Here is a 19156-nt window from a genome sequence, read left to right on the forward strand (position 1 = left end):
CTTCTAATCCCCCTATTGACGCCGGGCTTAAGATTTCACGGCAGGTCGAACCCCGTCCGTCTGCCGCGGGACAGAGCCCCTCTCTCACAGCTCTTAAAGAGGAGCGCTGAACCTTTCTCAGGCCCAGGAGGGGCCTGTGTGGAAAGTGTAATGTGTCGAAACTGGAGCTGGGAAGCAGCTGAATTTATCCGAGATGCTTGATGACGTTCTGCATTTTCTCGTGCATGTCTTGGTTTGTGTTCTACTCGTCGTGAATGTGTTTGTCTTGTTGGTTTGACTGAAATCCTTCTCTGCTCTCTAACATGTTGATGGTAGTGCTCCTCTTGGTTTGTGTTTTACTCATTGTGAGCGTGTTTGTCTTCTTGGTTTGACTCTAATCCTTCTCTGCTCTGCAACGTGTTGATGGTAGTGCTCTTCTGCTGGAATGTGGGACGACGGGTCTTGTTTGTAGAAAAACAAGAAGCAGGAGTGTGCATCAGCGGTTTTGAAATTCAAAAGCCAGCGGATTATCATAATAATGCCTTCCTCGGGCTTAGCTGCACAACAAGAAAATGGGTTCCAGCCACAAATTAATGTGGACACACGGTCCAGAAATATCAAGGACATATTCAAATATGAATAATAACTGAATAAAAAACATAACTTAATGCAAATAAAAGAATTGTGTAGATATATGTAGGCCTGTTTTGAGTTTGGTGTGGTTGTTTAGTGTGGGTGCATTGTAATCTGTAATAATGCTATTGCACATCTCCATGTGTTCTGCGTACGGCATTCCTGTCTCCCTGCTTATTCTCTGCTGTTCTGTGTGCCGCAGAATGCCAGCCCGGATTCTTCAAGGAGTCCGTGTCCACCGAGCCGTGCCAGCCTTGCCCGGAGAACACGGAGCAGTCTGCGCCCGGGGCCCTGTCCTGCCAGTGCAAAACGGGCTTCTATCGCGCCCCTGAGGACCCCCAAACTGCAGCGTGCTCAGGTGAGGACCCCCCTCTCTTATGTTGTACCCTGATATGGTTTTCAAAGTGTTGGGGTTGTGTGTGTGTGTGAGGGGATCTGTGTGGGTGTGTTTGTGTGTGTGTGGGATGTAGGGTACATTAACTTATTGACCAAGATGTGTGTAAGCCTTGGTCTCTCTCTTGCTCTCTTATGACCAAACAGCAAATACAGCTCACTCAGACCGAAGGAGTGTGTGTGTGCTTGTGTGTGTGTGTGTGTGTGTGGGGAGGGTGTATGTGTGTGTGTGTGTGTGTGTGTGGAGAGGGTGTGTGTATGTGCCTGTGTGTGTGTGTTTGCATGTGTGTTTGTGCATGCGTGTGTGTGTGTGTGTAGGGAGGGAATGTGTGTGTACGTGTGTGTGCATGCGTGTGCGGTTGTGTGTGTGTGTTTGTGTGGGTGTGGGGATGGTTTCCCCTTTCCCCAGATGGCAGTATATATAACTAAAACGCCAGTTTGTCTTCATCCGTCAGCTCCGCCCTCGGCCCCGCTCAACCTCGTCGCCATAACGACCCAGGCGTCTGCCGGACGGCTGCAGCTGTCGTGGAGCCCGCCCTCGGACGCGGGCGGGCGCGGCGACATCACGTACAGCGTGGCGTGCGAGCGCTGCGAGTGGGCGGTCTGCCTGCCCTGCGGGGACAAGGTGCGCTTCGAACCCGGGCCGTCCGGCCTGCTGCACCCCAAGGTGGGGGTGAGCGAGCTGGAGCCGCTCCTCAACTACACCTTCACCGTGGAGGCGCACAACGGGGTGTCTCAGTTCAGCGCCCGGAGGTCCGCCGCCAGCGTCACCACAGCCTTACACTACACAGGTGAGTGTGCCTTAACACTGCACAGGTGAGTGTGCCTTAACACTGCGCGGGTGAGTGTGCCTTAACACTGCACAGGTGAGTGTGCCTTAACACTGCACAGGTGAGATGCATTAACACTGCACAGGTGAGATGCATTAACACTACACAGGTGAGTGTGTGTTACACTACACAGGTGAGAGTGAATTACACTATGCAGATGAGAGTCCATTACACTACTCAGGTGAGGGTCCATTACACTACTCAGGTGAGAGTCCATTACACTACTCAGGTGAGAGTCCATTACACTACGCAGGTGAGTCCATTACACTGCACAGGTGAGAGTGCATTAACTTTACACAGGTGAGAGTTCATTACACTACACAGGTGAGAATTCATTTTGAGTCCTGTCTGTTTGATCTAGGAGGAACGTTTCCGTGGTACGTGTTTTCATGAAATCCAATGCTCTGTTCTTCCTAAATCCCCCAGATCCCCCCAAGGTGACGTCCATGCATGTGGACAAGCGGGGATCCACCAGCCTGGCGCTGTCCTGGACCGTATCCCAGAGGGCTTTGCCACGAAACACACGCTACGAGCTCATGTATCGCAAGAAGGTGAGAACTCCGTCGTTTTACTCAGCGCGGCTATCCAGCTTACTCAATAATCCTGCGCTGTGATACAGGCCCCGGGAGTCCTAGTCATAATTACAGTATTATATCAGTCTCTGTTGTTATTGGAGTCGTACGGGCTTTTGGATGAAACCAGGGAGGGTCATATGTGGAATTATACGAGGACACCGGTCTGAGAACATGGATGGCCTGCCTCTGGCTGTTCTGTAATCGCGAGGTTGTGCTTGTGACCTTCTCCTCCAGGAGAAGGACAGCGAGAAGGAAATCACCACGTACACGGTGCTGGTCCTGGACAAGAACTCGGTCCAGATCATGGACCTGGTGCCGGCTACCGCCTACCTGTTCCGGGTTCAGGCCCTGAACCCCGGGGGAGGGGGGGGCACGTACAGCGAGGAGTTCAGGTTCGAGACTCTGGAAGGTGAGGGGAACGAAACGGCACTTCGCCGTCCGTCTCCGTCTTCGCTCGAGAAGAACGGCGTTTTGATGTGACCGCGTGGAAACGGTCATGTGGAAACTGTGACCGTGATCTGTGTGATGCAGACTACTGCATGAGTAAACCTCGCTTTCTTGGAAGGTTTCTCTGTCTCTGCATAATATTGTAATACATTTTGGTTAGAAGCTTCCCTTACTTACACCTAGAGGGACTTTACATAGCTTAGTGTTCATAGCCAGTGGTTTTCTGAAGGAATTAGAATGAAAAGCTTTGCTCAGGGGCACAGCGAATGTGCCCAGCTTGTTATTTTATAGTATTATGGTGTATAATGTGCTGTATTATTAAAGCTAACCCTTATATATGAGAACCAACTGAGCTGTGACATCACCTTCACTCACAGCCAGACACATTTTGCTCTTAGATTGGTAAAAATGGAGTCACACTCGCTTGTTGTTGTTTTTGTTGTGGTGCATTATATTTTGGTGTTGTGCTGTATGACTGTGCTATATGACTGTGTTGTATGACTGTGTTGTGAGACTGTGCTGTATGACTGTGTTGTGTGATTGTGGTGTATAACTGTGCTGTGTGACTGTGCTGTATGACTGTGTTGCGTGATTGTGGTGTATAACTGTGCTGTATGACTGTGTTGTGTGATTGTGGTATATAACTGTGCTGTGTGACTGTGTTGTGACTGTGCTGTGTGACTGTGTTGACACTGTGCTGTGTGACTGTGTTGTGTGATTGTGGTATATAACTGTGCTGTGTGACTGTGTTGTGACTGTGCTGTGTGACTGTGTTGACACTGTGCTGTGTGACTGTGTTGTGTGATTGTGGTATATAACTGTGCTGTGTGACTGTGTTGTGACTGTGCTGTGTGACTTTGTTGACACTGTGCTGTGTGACTGTGCTGTGTGACTGTTGTATGACTGTGTTGTGAGACTGTGCTGTGTGACTGTGTTGACACTGTGCTGTATGACTGTGTTGTGACTGTGCTGTATGACTGTGTTGACACTGTGCTGTGTGACTGTGTTGTGACTGTGCTGTATGACTGTGTTGACACTGTGCTGCTGTGCTTATTTCAGTGGAGGACACGCCTCAGGGGAACACAGCGGTGATCGTGGGCGCGGCGGCAGGGGGAGGAGCCATGCTGTTCCTGGTTGTGGTGGTCCTGCTGATACGCAAACGGTCAGGAGAACAGCTGAACCTTTCTTCTACATCTCTCTCTCTCTACCTCTCTCTCTACCTCTCTCTCGCTTTCTCTCTTTCTCTCTCTCTCTCTCTCTCTCTCGCTTTCTCTCTCTCTCTTGCTCTCCCTGTCTCTTTCTCTTCCTCTCTTTCGCTCTCTCTTGCCTCTTCCTGTCTCTTTCTCTTCCTCTCTTTCTCTCTCTCTCGCTTTCTCTCTCTCTACCTCTCTCTCTCGCTTTCTCTCTCTTTCTCTCTCGCTCTCTCTCTCGCTCTCCCTGTCTCTTTCTCTTGCTCTCTATTCAATTCAATTCAAACTGCTTTATTGGCATGGCATGTTTCAATATATGTGGTACCAAAGCTCTACAGAACACTTTACAACTACGGTGCAATGGCATGAATTATGAACAAATACTATTATTATCTCTCTATGTCTCTGTCTTTATTTGTCTATCCGTCTCTGTGATGCACATACATCTTAGGCATTCTTGTGCTTTGTTCTGGATCACTCCAAGGTGAAAGCAATCAGTGGTCACACACACACACAAACACAGGGGCACACACAAGCACACAGGCACGCACGCACGCACGCACGCACGCACGCACACACACACACACAAACACACATACACAAACATGCACACCGGCGCACGCACACGCACACACACACGCGGACACAAATACACTCACACACACACAGGCGCACGCATACGCGCACACACAGGCGCACGCAGACGCGCACACACGCACACACACACATGCGCACACAAATACACACACACACACACACACACAGGCGCACGCAGACGCGCACGCACACACACACACGCACACACACACAGGCGCACGCAGACACGCACACACACACACACACACGCACACACACACAGGCGCACGCAGACACGCACACACACACACGCACACGCAGTTTCTCTCTGTTCAGCCTAGTCCTCCCTACTTCCCGACACCTCTCTCCGTGTGAACGTGACTTCGCGAGCGCGTGGTGCTGCAGGAATGAAACGTGTGCGTAGTGCATCTGCTTCCGAGGCTGTGCTCTCACGCTCGGCACGCCCGAGAGGAAGTGAATCAGCCGAGGTCCTGCCGCCCCTTCTGGTCTCCAGACCGTGGTGGCCCTGGAAACAGAAACCCTGTGATTCGAACCCTGTCACTGCAGCGAGACTTTGCCCTCAGAAGATGCAGTTGGGGACCAAAAGTCTGAGGACACTACTAAGAACTGATTGTGTTTTTGTTATTTATCAAGGGCTAATACTAATTATGATGCTCCATTTATACGTCTTATTCAAGAATACATAATTTTTTAATAATGTAAGTTTTTAAAAAAGTGTCGGTATTTATTGAAGATGAAAAATTGCTCGTACTTGGTGTGTCCGCAGATGTTCCGGTGACTGTGGTGGGAATGCCATCCTAATAAGCTCCCCTTGTTCTCAATAAAATATATTCTTGAATAAGAAGTGCAGCTGGAGTATCATAATTGCATTATTCTTTGATAAATAATGAAAACACCCAGCCCTTGGTAATGTCCTCAGAGGTGTGGTCCCCACTGTATGCCTGCCTGTGACGAACACCCCCTCTGCACATGCTCAGTGTGGTCGCACACTTCATTTTCTGAAGTGCTCTCGAACGGACAGGTGCTTCCCTGGCAGTATTCAAACTGCCTCTTTCAAACCAAAAATATTTTTAAAAAATCTGCCACCATCTAGTTGCGGTTACACAGAATCTGTTTATACATGTTATGATGTTTTAAGTTATCTTTATTTTACCTAGAACTCTTTGAGTTTCTCCGTTTAATTGAAATACCCTGGGATGCACTGCAGCGATGCAAGAAATATTAATCACAATGATGATAAATTGTACATTTGGAGTGTAACAATAATTAATCCAAATACCACGCTAACACTGCGGTTGTTCTGGGCAGGAGGAGGAATCCCACAGCCAGGCAAGGCCCTGAGGACACGTACTTCTCCAGCTCGGGTAGGACGCTCGAACGCACCGTCTTTCCCGTCAGCAGCGTCGTCTCCGAAAGATTTAACGCCCCTTTGATCTGCTAATTGCTGCCTTTGCAGAGCAACTGAAGCCCCTGAAGACTTACGTGGACCCCCACACGTATGAGGACCCCAACATGGCCGTCCTCAAATTTGCCAGTGAGATTCACCCCAGCCACATCGCCAAGCAGAAGGTTATCGGAGCAGGTGAGTCGGATTAGTGTTTTTCCATTGTGATTGGTGGAGCATAATAATTATTACCTGCTACGGCAAGGTGAGAAACGTTATTTTGTCAGCTTGAATGTATAAAGCTGCTATTCATAGGCAGGCGGATGTGGAGCTTGGAGGGATGGTTGTAGACAGTGTAGATCAGGGGTGCACGAGAAGGCCTGATCCATTTCAGGATTTTGTGCCGACTTCTGCTCTTAATTATTTAATTACTCAATCCGTATCTTGATCTGACATTTGCAAAACGCTGGTTCACTCTTGTAAGCACAACTCCCAAGCATGCGGGAGTGAACCAGCGTAGTTTATACAGCTGTCAGAAAACTAAAAACTAAAGGTAATTGGTTGGAACAAGTACCTTGACTGCTCCCCCCTCCCCCCCCCCGCCCCCGCCCCCAGGAGTTGTGCACCCGTGGTGTAGATCGATATCTGGGGATCGTTTTTCTCGGTGTGCGTGTGTGGACAAGCACAAGAGTGCCAGTGCTCATCAATAGTTAATGGACCAGGAGCCCCACGGTGGAAATGGCTGTCGGATTCCATTTGCTTTTAAGCTTCCTTTGAAGCCCTGCTGTTTTGAGTTTTAGGTCAGTTGGCACTATTACGCATTTAGCAAGATTGTAGAAAAATGAGTTGCCTTATTATTGGCCACAGCATCGCCCCTGGATTGGTCAGTGTCGTGTTCCCTGCCTCACCAGCAGATATTCTGATAGGTCAGATGCGTGCAATGGAGCTGAGCTTAGTATGTCAATGAAAACTGTCCTCCAGGGTTGTGGTTTTCAACAGGGGGTCCATGAAGGTACTGTAGGAGGGTCTCTGGCCAGGCTTGATATGCAGTGATTATATATAGACTTGGGGGGGGGGGGGGGGGAATATTCAGCCTTTAAAAAAAAAGGTAAAAAAAAAAAAAAAAAAAGAAGGGTTTTTCTGTACCCTGGATGTCTTTGAGCCTCAGTGTGGGTTCCCAGGGTCAGAGAAGGTAAAGGAAAACCCCCTGCTCCAGGGGATTAGCTGCACAGATCAGCCCGCGCAGGGATCTGTGCTGTGGGAAGGGTTTTAGGCTGGCTGTGTGTGCTGCTGTCCCGAGCCGGATCCTGCAGTAAGGAGACAGCCCTGCAGTTACACTTCGGGTATTCCATATTACCCGTTTTGAGGAGCAGGTTCTTTGGAATGTTTTTTCTTTTTTTTTGTCAAAATTCTAAGTCAGTGTTCTAGAACTTCATTACCGGTAGCGATTGTTACATCAGCATTAGAACGTTCCGTTAAGAACATTATACAGTAATCACATATTTGTGATCTCACACCCAACAATGGTTATGGGAAGGAGAAGAAGAAAAAAAACTGGATTGTGATGTGCAACTCCCTTCTGAAGGAGAAACTGAAAGAAGGAGACACAGGGGTCAGCGGGGTCAACTTTTCCCTTTGACGCCCACTCTCCTTTCCACTCTTACGAGACCAGGTTCCCATGGCCCCCAGAGTCATGACCCCCCCCCCCATGCTCCCGCCTAATGAACTACAGAGACCAGTGTGCTGTTTCAGTCCCTCCACTTACATGCTGAAACACTGCATCTCAGCCATTTTGGCATTTGCTCTACCTCCTTTATAACCATTGATGTATTCCATCATGTTCGTTTGCTTGGCATTTTGTTTTCCACAGTAACTTTCTGAACTTTTGCTTCCGTTTTTGTTAATGTCTTACCCCTTTATACTGCTAGATGTGCATTTACTGAATCAGTGCTCGAGCATGTGGCTCACCAGCCACCTGTGTGTCCGAAGTCCAGCTCGTTTGCTGTTACGGTCACGCCCTTCTCCAGTAGCCGATGAACCGAAAGCACAAGCGGCGTGGTTACTGCGGTGAGCAGACGCCACCGGTAGCTAATTAACCGGATGAAAGTGCGGTTTTTACTGCGATGGCTCGTTGCCATCCTGTTAGATGCTTCGCGCTTCGTCGGTCTCGCAGAGAGGTGTGGCTAGCTCCCAGGAATTCTGGGAATCCAGAAGTAGCCCTGCTGGAAGGAGAGTTTCCTCCCTAATCTCCGCGTCTGCGGCGTGTGCCTTTGTCCTTCTGCCCCCCCCCGCGTCCCGCAGGCGAGTTCGGGGAGGTGTTCCGAGGGGTGCTGAAGGCGCCTGGGCGCAAGGAGGTGGCGGTGGCCATCAAGACGCTGAAGCCGGGCTACACGGAGAAGCAGCGGCAGGACTTCCTGAGCGAGGCGAGCATCATGGGACAGTTCTGCCACCAGAACATCATCCGCCTGGAGGGCGTCGTCACCAAATGTAACTACCCCCCACCGCACCCCCTTTCCTCCTCGGCTGTCATCCCGCCTTCTTGCGCCTCTTTAACCTTGACCGGTGTGACAAGCCCGCTGACGCTGCCCCCCACCCCCCACCCCCACCCCCCCTAAAATCCACCTGCTTCAACTGTCACTGTCTCTGCTGTCTCTTGTGTGGAGGAACAACCGCATGGCAGAGACCAAAAAATAAGTCTGCCTTAACAAGTATTTTGGTCTTAGATTTAGACTTAGTCTTATTTTTATTTTACATTTTTTGCTAAATAAGACAAAAATATTGCCAATGAGGTGAGACAGATTGACACATTTCAGTATTGGCCACTTGTTAAGCAAAACGTAGCCTAAGACAAGCTAATATTTTGTAATTGAGAGAAAAAAAAGATTTGAAATCTCATTGCAAGGCTTTAATACTTAAGACAGACTTATTTTTTGTTATATGCATTGTGCCCCTGTCTCTCCATCTCCTGTTCTACAAGATGGTTCAGCCTCTGCTTGTTCATGTCTTTTTGTGTGTGTTTGTGTGTGACTTTGCGTGACTGTCATTTTTCTCCCATTTCAGATAAGCACGCCATGATTGTGACGGAGTACATGGAGAATGGGGCTTTGGATAAGTACCTGAGGGTAAGTGCACAGTGCATTTGTGGCTGTTTCCTCACCTGGATTGGGAGCGTAGGATGGTAACGTTTCGTAGAAATAGATCGCCACACGGACAAAGAGTGTTTTTGTTTTTACACTACAGCATTTTTAGCAGACGCTCTGGATAATACTTAGACAACTTTTTTTACATTGCATCCATTTACACAGCTGGATATATACTGAAGCAATGCAGGTTTAGTACCTTTAGCTCAAGGGCACCACGGCAGTGTCCTACCCGGGAATCGAACCTGTGAACCTTTATGTTACAAAACCAGTTCCTTACCCATTATACTACACTGCTGCTACTACACACACTGCTGTTTTTGTGGGAAGGGAAGGATAGGACTGATAGCAGAGAAGGGAGCGTTGAGACTGAACACGACTGAACGAACTCTCCCTTTGCGTCGGTCGGCAGGATCACGACGGGGAGATGACCTCGTACCAGCTGGTGGGCATGCTGAGGGGCATCGCCGGCGGCATGAAGTACCTGTCGGACATGAGCTACGTGCACCGCGACCTGGCCGCGCGCAACATCCTGGTCAACAGCAGCCTGGCGTGCAAGGTGTCCGACTTCGGGCTGTCCCGCGTGCTGGAGGACGACCAGGAGGGGACGTACACCACCAGCGTGAGTCTGCGAAACGCCGCGATAGCTCCGTCCGTCTTTTAGAAAAAGTGTTACAAAATGGCGGTGTTCCGTCCCAAAATTCGCGTGTATTTCCCAGGACTACTAGCATGACGACCGGTGTGTAATGTTACGCATTCCAGGATCAATTAAGAAGGAGTTGCTGACGTGTCACTATTGTCTATTTATACAGGATGTGCATATGCCTTTATTACTATTATTATAATTACGTCCCAAAATTTGCCCACGATACAATATAACGCGAAGAACAAGAGCTTGGACGCAACAACAAAAGTCTGTTGTGCTCATAACGAAGCAAAGTTCAAAAGAGGCTTCCCCCAACGTACGACAGACACATTTATTCAATACATACGCGAAAAACGGAATGACTCAAATGTATGGGCGACATAGCTCAGGAGGTAAGACCGATTGTCTGGCAGTCGGAGGGTTGCCGGTTCAAACCCTGCCCTGGGCATGTCGAAATGTCCTTGAGCAAGACCTAACCCCTAACTGCTCTGGCGAATGAGAGGCATCAATTGTAAAGCGCTTTGGATAAAAGCGCTATATAAATGCAGTCCATTTACCATTTCGTTTTTTTGTTTTTTGGTTTTTGTCCTACCCCTGATTGTCCTACCTTTGTTCCGACCCCCCCCAGGGAGGGAAGATCCCCATTCGCTGGACCGCTCCGGAGGCCATCGCGTACAGGAAGTTCACCTCGGCCAGCGACGTGTGGAGCTTCGGCATCGTCATGTGGGAGGTCATGGCGTTCGGGGAGAGGCCCTACTGGGACATGAGCAACCACGAGGTAAAATGGCCGTCTGCGTAGGTTTGCATAGGCTGCTCTGCGGCGGGGGGGGGGGGGGGGGGGGGCAGTGCTGTTATACGTGCGTACCTCCTCTCACCTTCCTGGAACAAATGTGTGAATAGCCGTCAGAATCCTTTTAATCCCGATTGAGAATGTCTGGCAAACGGATCTGCGGATCTGATCCGCAGCTGATTCAGATTTGCTCGGGGTTTTGCGTTCTGATTTCCTGCTGTGGGTCTACAGTTCAGGCACTCCTCTGATGCATGTGTGTGGGACAGTGACTGTGTCACAGATGCACAGGAACGGTAGTGTGGATGGAGTGTAAGTATCACCCACTGATGAAAATGGGTAGTATGTTGGTACCTGGTGCGTCACTGGGAAAGAACTGTGTCACAGCAGCCCTGGTCATTAACCCTAATTTTAAATACTAGTCTTCTCTTCCATGCTCCAGAGAATACAGCGAAAGCCCAGTCTTCCTTTACTACATTCCTGTGAGCTGCAGATGTGACCGTTCAGAGGCGTGAAGGCCTACAGAAAGTGAACGATAAAAACGATGAAGCCGTAGAGATAATGGAAACGTCTGAAAACGCGACCCCGCTCTTCCTCTTCCTCTCTCCCCCCGCCGCCGCCAGGTGATGAAGGCCATCAACGAGGCCTTCCGGCTCCCGGCGCCCATGGACTGCCCGTCGGCGCTGTACCAGCTGATGCTGCGGTGCTGGCTGCAGGACCGGTCCAAGCGGCCCTGCTTCAACGACATCGTCAACCTGCTGGACAAGTTCCTGAGGAGCCCGGACTCGCTCAAGACCATCGCCGACTTCGACCCGCGGTGAGGGTTCGCGAGCGGCCTCTCTGAACCGCCCAGAACCGGTCAGAACCGGTACCGGCCGGAACTGAGGGTGGCTGCGAATCTCTCAGTGGGGTGTTTGTGTCTGGGACACACGTGATTGTGGCTAATGGGGGAACTGCAAATCTCTCGGTGGGGTGTCTTGTTTTTGGGGGGGGGGGGGGGGCACGTGGCGGTGGTTAATGGGGACGGAGTTCTCACGCCAGCTTGCTGTGGGTACAGCCAGTTGGGAGAGGCGGGGAGGTGTCAGATTTCACAAGACGATTTCTGGACAACAGCACGCTGATAAAAATCAGGAAAGGCAAATGGCTGGGAATTTCTTGACGGGTTAAAGTTCAGCGTTTTTATCGCTGCTTTATCAGCTGACTTGGCAGCGCCAGATATGTACACATGGCTGGATAAAATCTTAAAATGGTCGGCCACTCTGTTTATTCCTGCAGATACCAAGGCTGTTCTATTTGCACTGTCTGTGTTCTCTACTGTTTTTTGTTTGTACTGCTGGCGAGTAAGCTCCTTCTCAGCCTGCGGGCTTTTCTCATATTTAATTTTTGCCAAGGTGACAATAGGCGCGTATAGCATTGCCAGGGCAAGCAGACAGTTTGAACACTGGCTGTGGCTCCTCAGTCTGTTTCGCACACATTTTCAGTGTTGTGCATTCCTGTAGTTTCAAAAGAAAATGTCCACTGAACATAAGGGGCCAAGGACAAGACTGAATATAAATATAACGGGGTTAGGACTGCAAATGTTTGGGCACCCTCGGCAAAGTGAGAATGATATTGACGTGTTTTTCACCATAGATAGGTACAGAGGGAAAGTGTTCATCAACAGAAACCTGTATGTGAGTGTGAGCCTGCATGCGTTTGTGACCGTGTGAAAATCACGTTTCGTATCTTTATCAGATTCACTAACTGCTCGGACAGGTTTCTGGTTTCTGGTTTTTCCTCTTGTCAGTAATTATGGAAGATGAAAGAGCACAAATAGAACTAAAAGCGATTAAAAAAAAATGTAAACCTGTAGTCAGGTCGTATTTCTTTAGCGAAGGCCATGAGAACTTGTGCTTTTACGAATGTGGGGTGTGTGTGTGTTTGTGTGTGTGCATATGTATGTGTGTGTGTGTGTGTCTGTGTGTCTGTCTGATGCAAGATGGCGGCTGGAGCCTAGCTGCAGGTGCAAGCACGCGTGCCTTGGCTCTAAACATCTAAACTAAACATCTAAACATCTAACTCCACACTATCGCGTGCCTGTCGTAACTGCCGTCGTTAATGTAGTCCGTTGCAAAAAGACGTTCTAAATATGCGCGCTGTTTCCGCGATAAAATCTGCGTACAAACAAGCATTGAGCAGCGGTAGAATCTACTATCCCTACTGGCATGCTTTCTGCTTAAGTGAAGGACATCAGACTTTATGATGCATTTTATAAATGTGGACCTAAATAAAGAATTAAAATGTGTGTGTGTGTATGTATATGTGTATGTGTGTGTGTGTGTATCTGTGTATGTGTATGTGTGTGTCTGTGCGTGTGTGTTTGTGTGTGTGTGTGAGTGTGAGGCAGAAGGCAAACATTGAACTGCCGGCGGCAGAGATGCCCTCGATGAGTTAAATATGAGGTAAACACCAGTAATTTCTTCTTCTCCTGCAGTGTGTCCATCCGCCTTCCCAGCACCAGTGGCTCGGACGGCTCCCCCTTCAGGTCGGTGTCGGAATGGCTGGAGTCCATCAAGATGAGCCAGTACAGTGAAAACTTCGCGTGTGCCGGCATTGTGACCATGGACCAGGTGCTACAGATGAAGAACGAGTGAGTACACACTCAGGATAGCCAGCGCCCCCTGCTGAACGCTCCTAAATACGTGGAGAAAATGACCCAGGATCTGTTTTTTTCACGCCCTGGGAGGGGGAGTGTGTGCATGTGGGCGATGACTGCAGTGGTAAATCAACGCACGTGTCAAATGTGCAATGCGTGGGGGAGCCTGGCAGTTCTGGGCTGAGATAAGATTGCGGTTCCTCAAGGAGTTTAATTTACCTCAAAGATAATACCTCTATGGACGGTTTTACGGTAAATATCTTTAATGACACCATATGTTAATAAATCAGTATTATTAATAGGGTAAATAGTAATAAATAACGTTGAATCGTACAACGATGTGTTTTACTCCCTGTATCGGATGAGTTATGTTTAAGTGTGTGTGTGATTGCTTTATTACAGAGTCTGGGGGAATTTTGGGCATTTTTCTTGCCTCTTGCCTTCTTGAGTCTCAGCATTGAGAAGGCAAAGTAAACTTACAGAGTGAATAGAGCCACATGTGGTGGCTGGCTGTGGTGGCTCGTGGCCTTCCTCCCTCCTTCCCTCCCTCCCTCTTTTTCTCTCTCCCCCTCTCTCCCCCTCTTTTTCTATCCCTCCCCCTCTCTCTTTTTTCTTTGTTCCTCCCTCTCTCTCTCTCTCTCTCTCTCTCCCCCGCTTTCTCTGTCCCTCCCTCTCTCTCTCTGTCTCTCCCCGCTACTCTCTCGGTCCTTCCCTCCCTCCTCTTTCTCCCATCTCTCTCCCTCCCTGCATCTCTCCCTCCATCTCTCTCTCTCTCTCTCTCTCTCTCTCTTTCTCTGTCTGTCCCTCCCTGCATCTCTCCTTCCATCTCTCTCTCTCTGTCTGTCTGTTCCCGCTCCTCTCTCTTGGTCCTTCCCTCCCTCTTCCCCCCCTCTCTCTCTCTCTCTCTGTCCCTGCATCTCTCCCTCCATCTCTCACACAGTGCCAGCCCAGAGCTACACTTTCTCTGTGGCCACAAACCGCCGCATGTCCCCATGTTTGGGCCAGGGAGTCCACCCAAACTCCGCCACATCAGGGAGGAGGGCTGGGGGAGGAGAGAGGAAGGGAGTGGAAAGGAGGGATGAAGAAAAGCGAAAGGGGGAGGTGGAGAGGAGGTGACACAGAGGTTAGAGGTGGAGAGAGAGAAAACAGATCAGGGGAGTCAAACCCTTTAAAAAAAACTATGGAAATATGAGGGGGAGGAAGAGTGGGAAGTGACCACCAGGAAGTCCTCTTCCAGTCTGGAGCTTGTCATGGAGAGAGAGAGGGAGTTTGGAATGAAGGGGAATTGAGGAGAGTGTAGTTATGGATCGCAGTCACCTATGGGGAGAAAAGCACACACAGATTTTACAGCAGGCCAAATCCACATTTACATCCACCCTGGAAGCGGGATGAGCTCACGGAAAGGGACACGGACAATGACAAAATGGAGTCATCGAAATGTTTATGATGCATGTTTGTGCCGTGCTTATTAGTCTCCGCGCATCGTCCGCTGTCATCTGGTAGCACTCTGTTTGAAAACCAGAAACTATTTGCGAGTCTCTCCAGCTCTCCGGGCCGGCCAAGCAACTGATTCATGGCAGTCCTGGTGGATCCTCTTTAGGCAATTAGGGCCCTAATTAAAGATGTAATGAAGGGGGGCTGGTTTGCGTATATTGGCGTGTCTTCTGCAAGTTGTGTATGTGTGCGTGTGAGTGTGTGCGCCTCCGTCTGTCTGTCTGTCGATGTGCGCGTGCGTGCGTGTGTGTATGTATGTATGTGTGCGTGCGTCTGCGTGTATGTGTGTGTGTTTCCATGAGATTAGCCTTTGATTGTTGTTATAGACTATCTGTTTCCAAGCCCTCATACCCTCTCTCTCTCTGTCTCTCTCTCTCTCTCTCTCTCCCTCTCTCTCTCTCTCTCTCTCCCTCTTTCTCTCTCTCTCTCTCTCTCTCTCTCTCTCTCTCTCTCTCCCCCTCTCTCTCTCCCTCCCTCTCTCCCTCCCTTTCTCTCTCTCTCTCCCTCTCTCTCCCTCCCTCCCTCCTCGCTGTGTCTCGCAGGGACATCCGGAACATCGGCGTGCGGCTCCCTGGGCACCTTAAGAGAATCGCGTACAGCATCCTGGGCCTGAAAGACCAGACCAGCACGCTCAGCGTGTTCGCTGTGTGAACCCGGCCCCGAACTGACCAGAACCAGCGTTTGCTGTGTGAACCCAAACCGGGACTGACCAGAACCAGTGTTTGCTGTGTGAACCCAAACCCGGACTGACCAGAACCAGCGTTTGTTGTGTGAGCCCAAACCCGGACTGACCAGAACCAGGCTTTCGCCGCTCAGCTGGACCCAATGACTGATTAAGCTACGAGCTGGACAGGACAGGAGCTGAACAGAACTGTTCAGGACCGGATCAGGCCAAGCTTGAATGGAGATGACCTGCCTGCCAGCCCCACATAGACTCTGAAGTGACTGCACACTTGAAAAAAGACTTTATGTACTTATTAAGAGGATAAAATGTTTAAAAAATCTATATATATGTGTATGGATGTATGTATGTGTGGGCATATATGTATTTATATATATATACCCCCACACACACACACGCACACATGTATATATGTGTATATGTGTGTGTGTGTGTGCATGTGTGTAAATTCTGTATATTGAATATGTATATTTTTATTATGCCTTTTTGTAGCAGCAAAAAATTTTCATGCATTTTTTTCTTTGGTTATTGTGTAATGTCCGGTGCATGCTTCTTTTTTTGCAAAGAATAAGGAACAAAAAAAACAACTATAAAACTCTTTTGTTTAGAAGAGCTTCTTCCAGCTCGTCTGTGGGAGTGGACTCTGAGTGCAGTGAGTGGCTGAGGGCTAGGCTAACTCAAGGCCTCGCGGCGTGCGCGCCACGTAGCTTTCCCGTGCTCCACCTGCAGGAAAAAGGGACAGGAAGTTTGACATTTCAGCGAGACAGTGAGGCAGGCTTCTGCTCCGGGGGGCGGGGGGGGGGGCTGCCACACTGACACTGTGGGGAAAGGTCAGCGGATAAGTTGTGGGACATTATGAACACGGTGTATGTCACGGTTGAGAGTACAGCAGAATGCCCCCCCCCCCCACTGCCCTCACCCCCCTCGCCCCACCCCCCACTCCCCCGTCACCGCCACTATCAGGTTCCACTCCTCTGCATTCCGTTGCGATCTGATTGGTTGCTGCGCTACCCGCAGTGAATTCATCTTCAGTTGTGCTTGACAATTTCAAGGGGATGTTGATGTTTTTTTCAGTGTGCATTTGGAAAAGTATATATTGAGTTTTGATTTATGGTGAGATTTGAAGGTGAAGGAGCAGAACTGAGGAAAAATGAGACATAACCCCCACACCCAGCCCCCAGCCCCCAGCCCCCAGCCCCCACCCCCTCCGCTCACACCTGCATAGCTTTTCAAAAAAAAATTTTTTTTTTTTTTCTAGAGGGCACAAAAAAACTATCTTAAAATGTTGCTGAAGCACTTAGCACTGGCCAGTCAGTCAGTGGACTATTTTATCTAGCATGGCACCCTATGGCAAAAGTATTCTCAGAGCACAGTTCAGTTAAAAGGTCTGTATTATATGGAATACAAGTTGACTGACAACGGGGTATAACCAAAGGGGGAAAACTTTGGTATTAACATCTTTATATCCACAGGAAACCAATATCTGAAAGGGGACCATGCAAACAGAATGGAAACCATGGTAACAGGAAAGGAGTCGGATTATTCAGATTATTTAAATTGACAGTTAGCGATAACTGTAACAGAGCAGAGATAACGGACAGCGGCTAACTGCCATCTGCCCTCAGACTCAAACATCTCCAAGCATTCAACTCAGAAAATACTTAAGGAGGTTAACTGATGAGCTTTGGATGGAGAGGGGAGATAATCCGTAATAAACTGACATGAGCATCTTAGATTGTTACGAGCTTGATCCTGTCATGGAAAAAATATATATATTTTGGGGAGAGGTGGGGAGGGATTCTTCTTTTTTCATTCAAACTACAGATTTCTGGAAATGTTTCTGATTTTTTTTTGTCTTAAATAAATATTCCACTGAGCTGTCGTTGTCCTTTGGAACAGAAGATAAAAGAAAACTATATTCTGACCTTTATCAGTTATGTACGGGTATCATAGCGCATGCTTATGAAATTAAGTTTTTCTTTCTCAGTTCTGACACATACAGATCGGCAGTTTCTTACAGAAAATAAATGAAATCTTAATGTGGCCCATTTTATGGTATTTAATAGCCGATTTTTTATGATGTATTTTTATTTATTGTATTAAAAACACTGACTTGGGATTCTGCTTGTAATTAAATTTATTTTTTAGTTCTATAAAAAAAAACCTTTCTAGCATTTTTGTCATGGTTGTGTAAAGTTATTTACATGTCTGCTTTCACTTGAACACACTTGCATGTCTAACTCCAGTTGGGGCTTTAATTATGCTTGGAAAAAAGTGTGTGAGACAGGAACAATCTTTTCGGAAGCAATTAATGTTGCAATAATGTTGTAGTCGGAGTACCAAGGATGATTGTTTTTAAAAAGGCAAAGTTTTGAAATATATACGTTTTTAAATGCTATCTACGGCTCAGAATATATTTCTTTAAAGATTTTGATTTCTTTTTGTCCTGTATTTTCAGAGGAAGGGTTGCCCTCAAATTATTGTTTTTTCTTCAGACAAACGAAATACAAGCACACAGAATGAAAATATGAGTTGCATGTTACCAGATGAACGGTGCTAGTTGCCACTCTTTATTTAGTAGTCCTCATATTTTAAATGCTTGCTTTGTTTCCTTCCTCAGGACCTTGTGTGTGTGTGCCTTTGCTACTAGAATGGTGAGATATGGGTATGTACAGTAAGGACTTGACAAGAGGACTTGGGTGATAAATCACAGTTTCAGAATCTGCCTGGGTGTTCTTATGTAGAAATGTAAAAGTTGATATCCAATCGCTCTGGGTGACCAGAACACTTAAGTTGCAGTAGTAATAGCAGTGGTAATATTTAACTGTGGTTATTGTTGATGTAAGTGTATGCACACAGTTAAAACAGCTATTTGCAGTTAGTATATATACAGAGGGGCCAGGATGTGAAGTTGCTAAGGAAGAAGAGAGTCAGTACAATGCCTGCATTATACTCTTCTCCGTCATTATAAATACCAGGCTTCGCAATGGTAACAACCTGACCTTGACAGAGAGAGTTATACAGTGGTTTAGACCGAGGGGTGGGGATGTATTGTGTTTGACTTCAGCTGTTCTGATCTGAATATATCAGCACATGTTGAGTGATATAGGTAACAAAGCCTCTAATGCATTCTTCAGATAAGATGAAAAAGGCCTGAAAATATTTACTTAGCGAATTAATCAAAGGCAGCAAACAAGGCGACGATAACGCTCCTAGGCAGTAGAAACAGGTAAAGCAGGGGGGAGGGTGTTAACTAAAATACTTTTGACATGTTTTCATATCCCAGCAGCCCACTGGGGCTCAAACACCGCTTCTTTCCCCTTTTCTTGTTCCCGTAGTCTGGAACCAGTTACGTTAACAGTCAGTCAAGCCAGTTAGCAGCCTGTTGCTAAATGCAGCCTTTACTTTACTTTGCTTTGTGTGAGGAGTGGAACGGGCAAATGGGCTTTATGTGGAAAGATTAAATCACTTTTCTTTCGGGGTTTCGTGTAGTGTTGCGTGAGCTTTGGTAAACATTCTTTTTACCCTCCCTTAAAAAAAAAAGAAAAAGAAACCACAAACTGTCAAACAGATTCTCTTTACCAAAGACAAGGAGATGTTTATGTGTGCGGGTGTGTAGCGCAGTGTGATTCTATTTCTGTACCTTTACCTGTGAAACTGTAAACTGCGTGTGTATGTAACTTTGTGTTTGTGAATGTCTGACAGGAGACGTCACACGTGTGCATGTGTTTGTGTGTATGACGG

General features: G+C 48.0%; 1 protein-coding gene across 2 annotated transcripts in view; it reads left to right on the forward strand.

The window, feature by feature from the left end:
* epha2b (eph receptor A2 b) overlaps positions 1–16336 on the forward strand; it is a 36226-nt gene extending 19890 nt beyond the window's left edge. For both annotated transcript variants that reach the window (XM_035383502.1, XM_035383503.1), the window contains exons 4-17: positions 815–970; positions 1461–1796; positions 2262–2386; positions 2645–2819; positions 3917–4019; positions 5953–6008; positions 6101–6226; positions 8330–8515; positions 9089–9150; positions 9581–9790; positions 10443–10592; positions 11225–11418; positions 13075–13230; positions 15273–16336. In XM_035383502.1, the coding sequence (XP_035239393.1) occupies positions 815–970; positions 1461–1796; positions 2262–2386; positions 2645–2819; positions 3917–4019; positions 5953–6008; positions 6101–6226; positions 8330–8515; positions 9089–9150; positions 9581–9790; positions 10443–10592; positions 11225–11418; positions 13075–13230; positions 15273–15381 (2144 nt within the window). In that variant the 3' untranslated portion in view covers positions 15382–16336. The remainder of the gene's footprint in view (positions 1–814; positions 971–1460; positions 1797–2261; positions 2387–2644; positions 2820–3916; positions 4020–5952; positions 6009–6100; positions 6227–8329; positions 8516–9088; positions 9151–9580; positions 9791–10442; positions 10593–11224; positions 11419–13074; positions 13231–15272) is intronic.
* The last annotated feature ends 2820 nt before the right edge of the window (positions 16337–19156 follow it).

This window comes from Anguilla anguilla, chromosome 11 (assembly GCF_013347855.1).
Source record: "Anguilla anguilla isolate fAngAng1 chromosome 11, fAngAng1.pri, whole genome shotgun sequence".
NCBI classification, from domain to species: domain Eukaryota; kingdom Metazoa; phylum Chordata; class Actinopteri; order Anguilliformes; family Anguillidae; genus Anguilla; species Anguilla anguilla.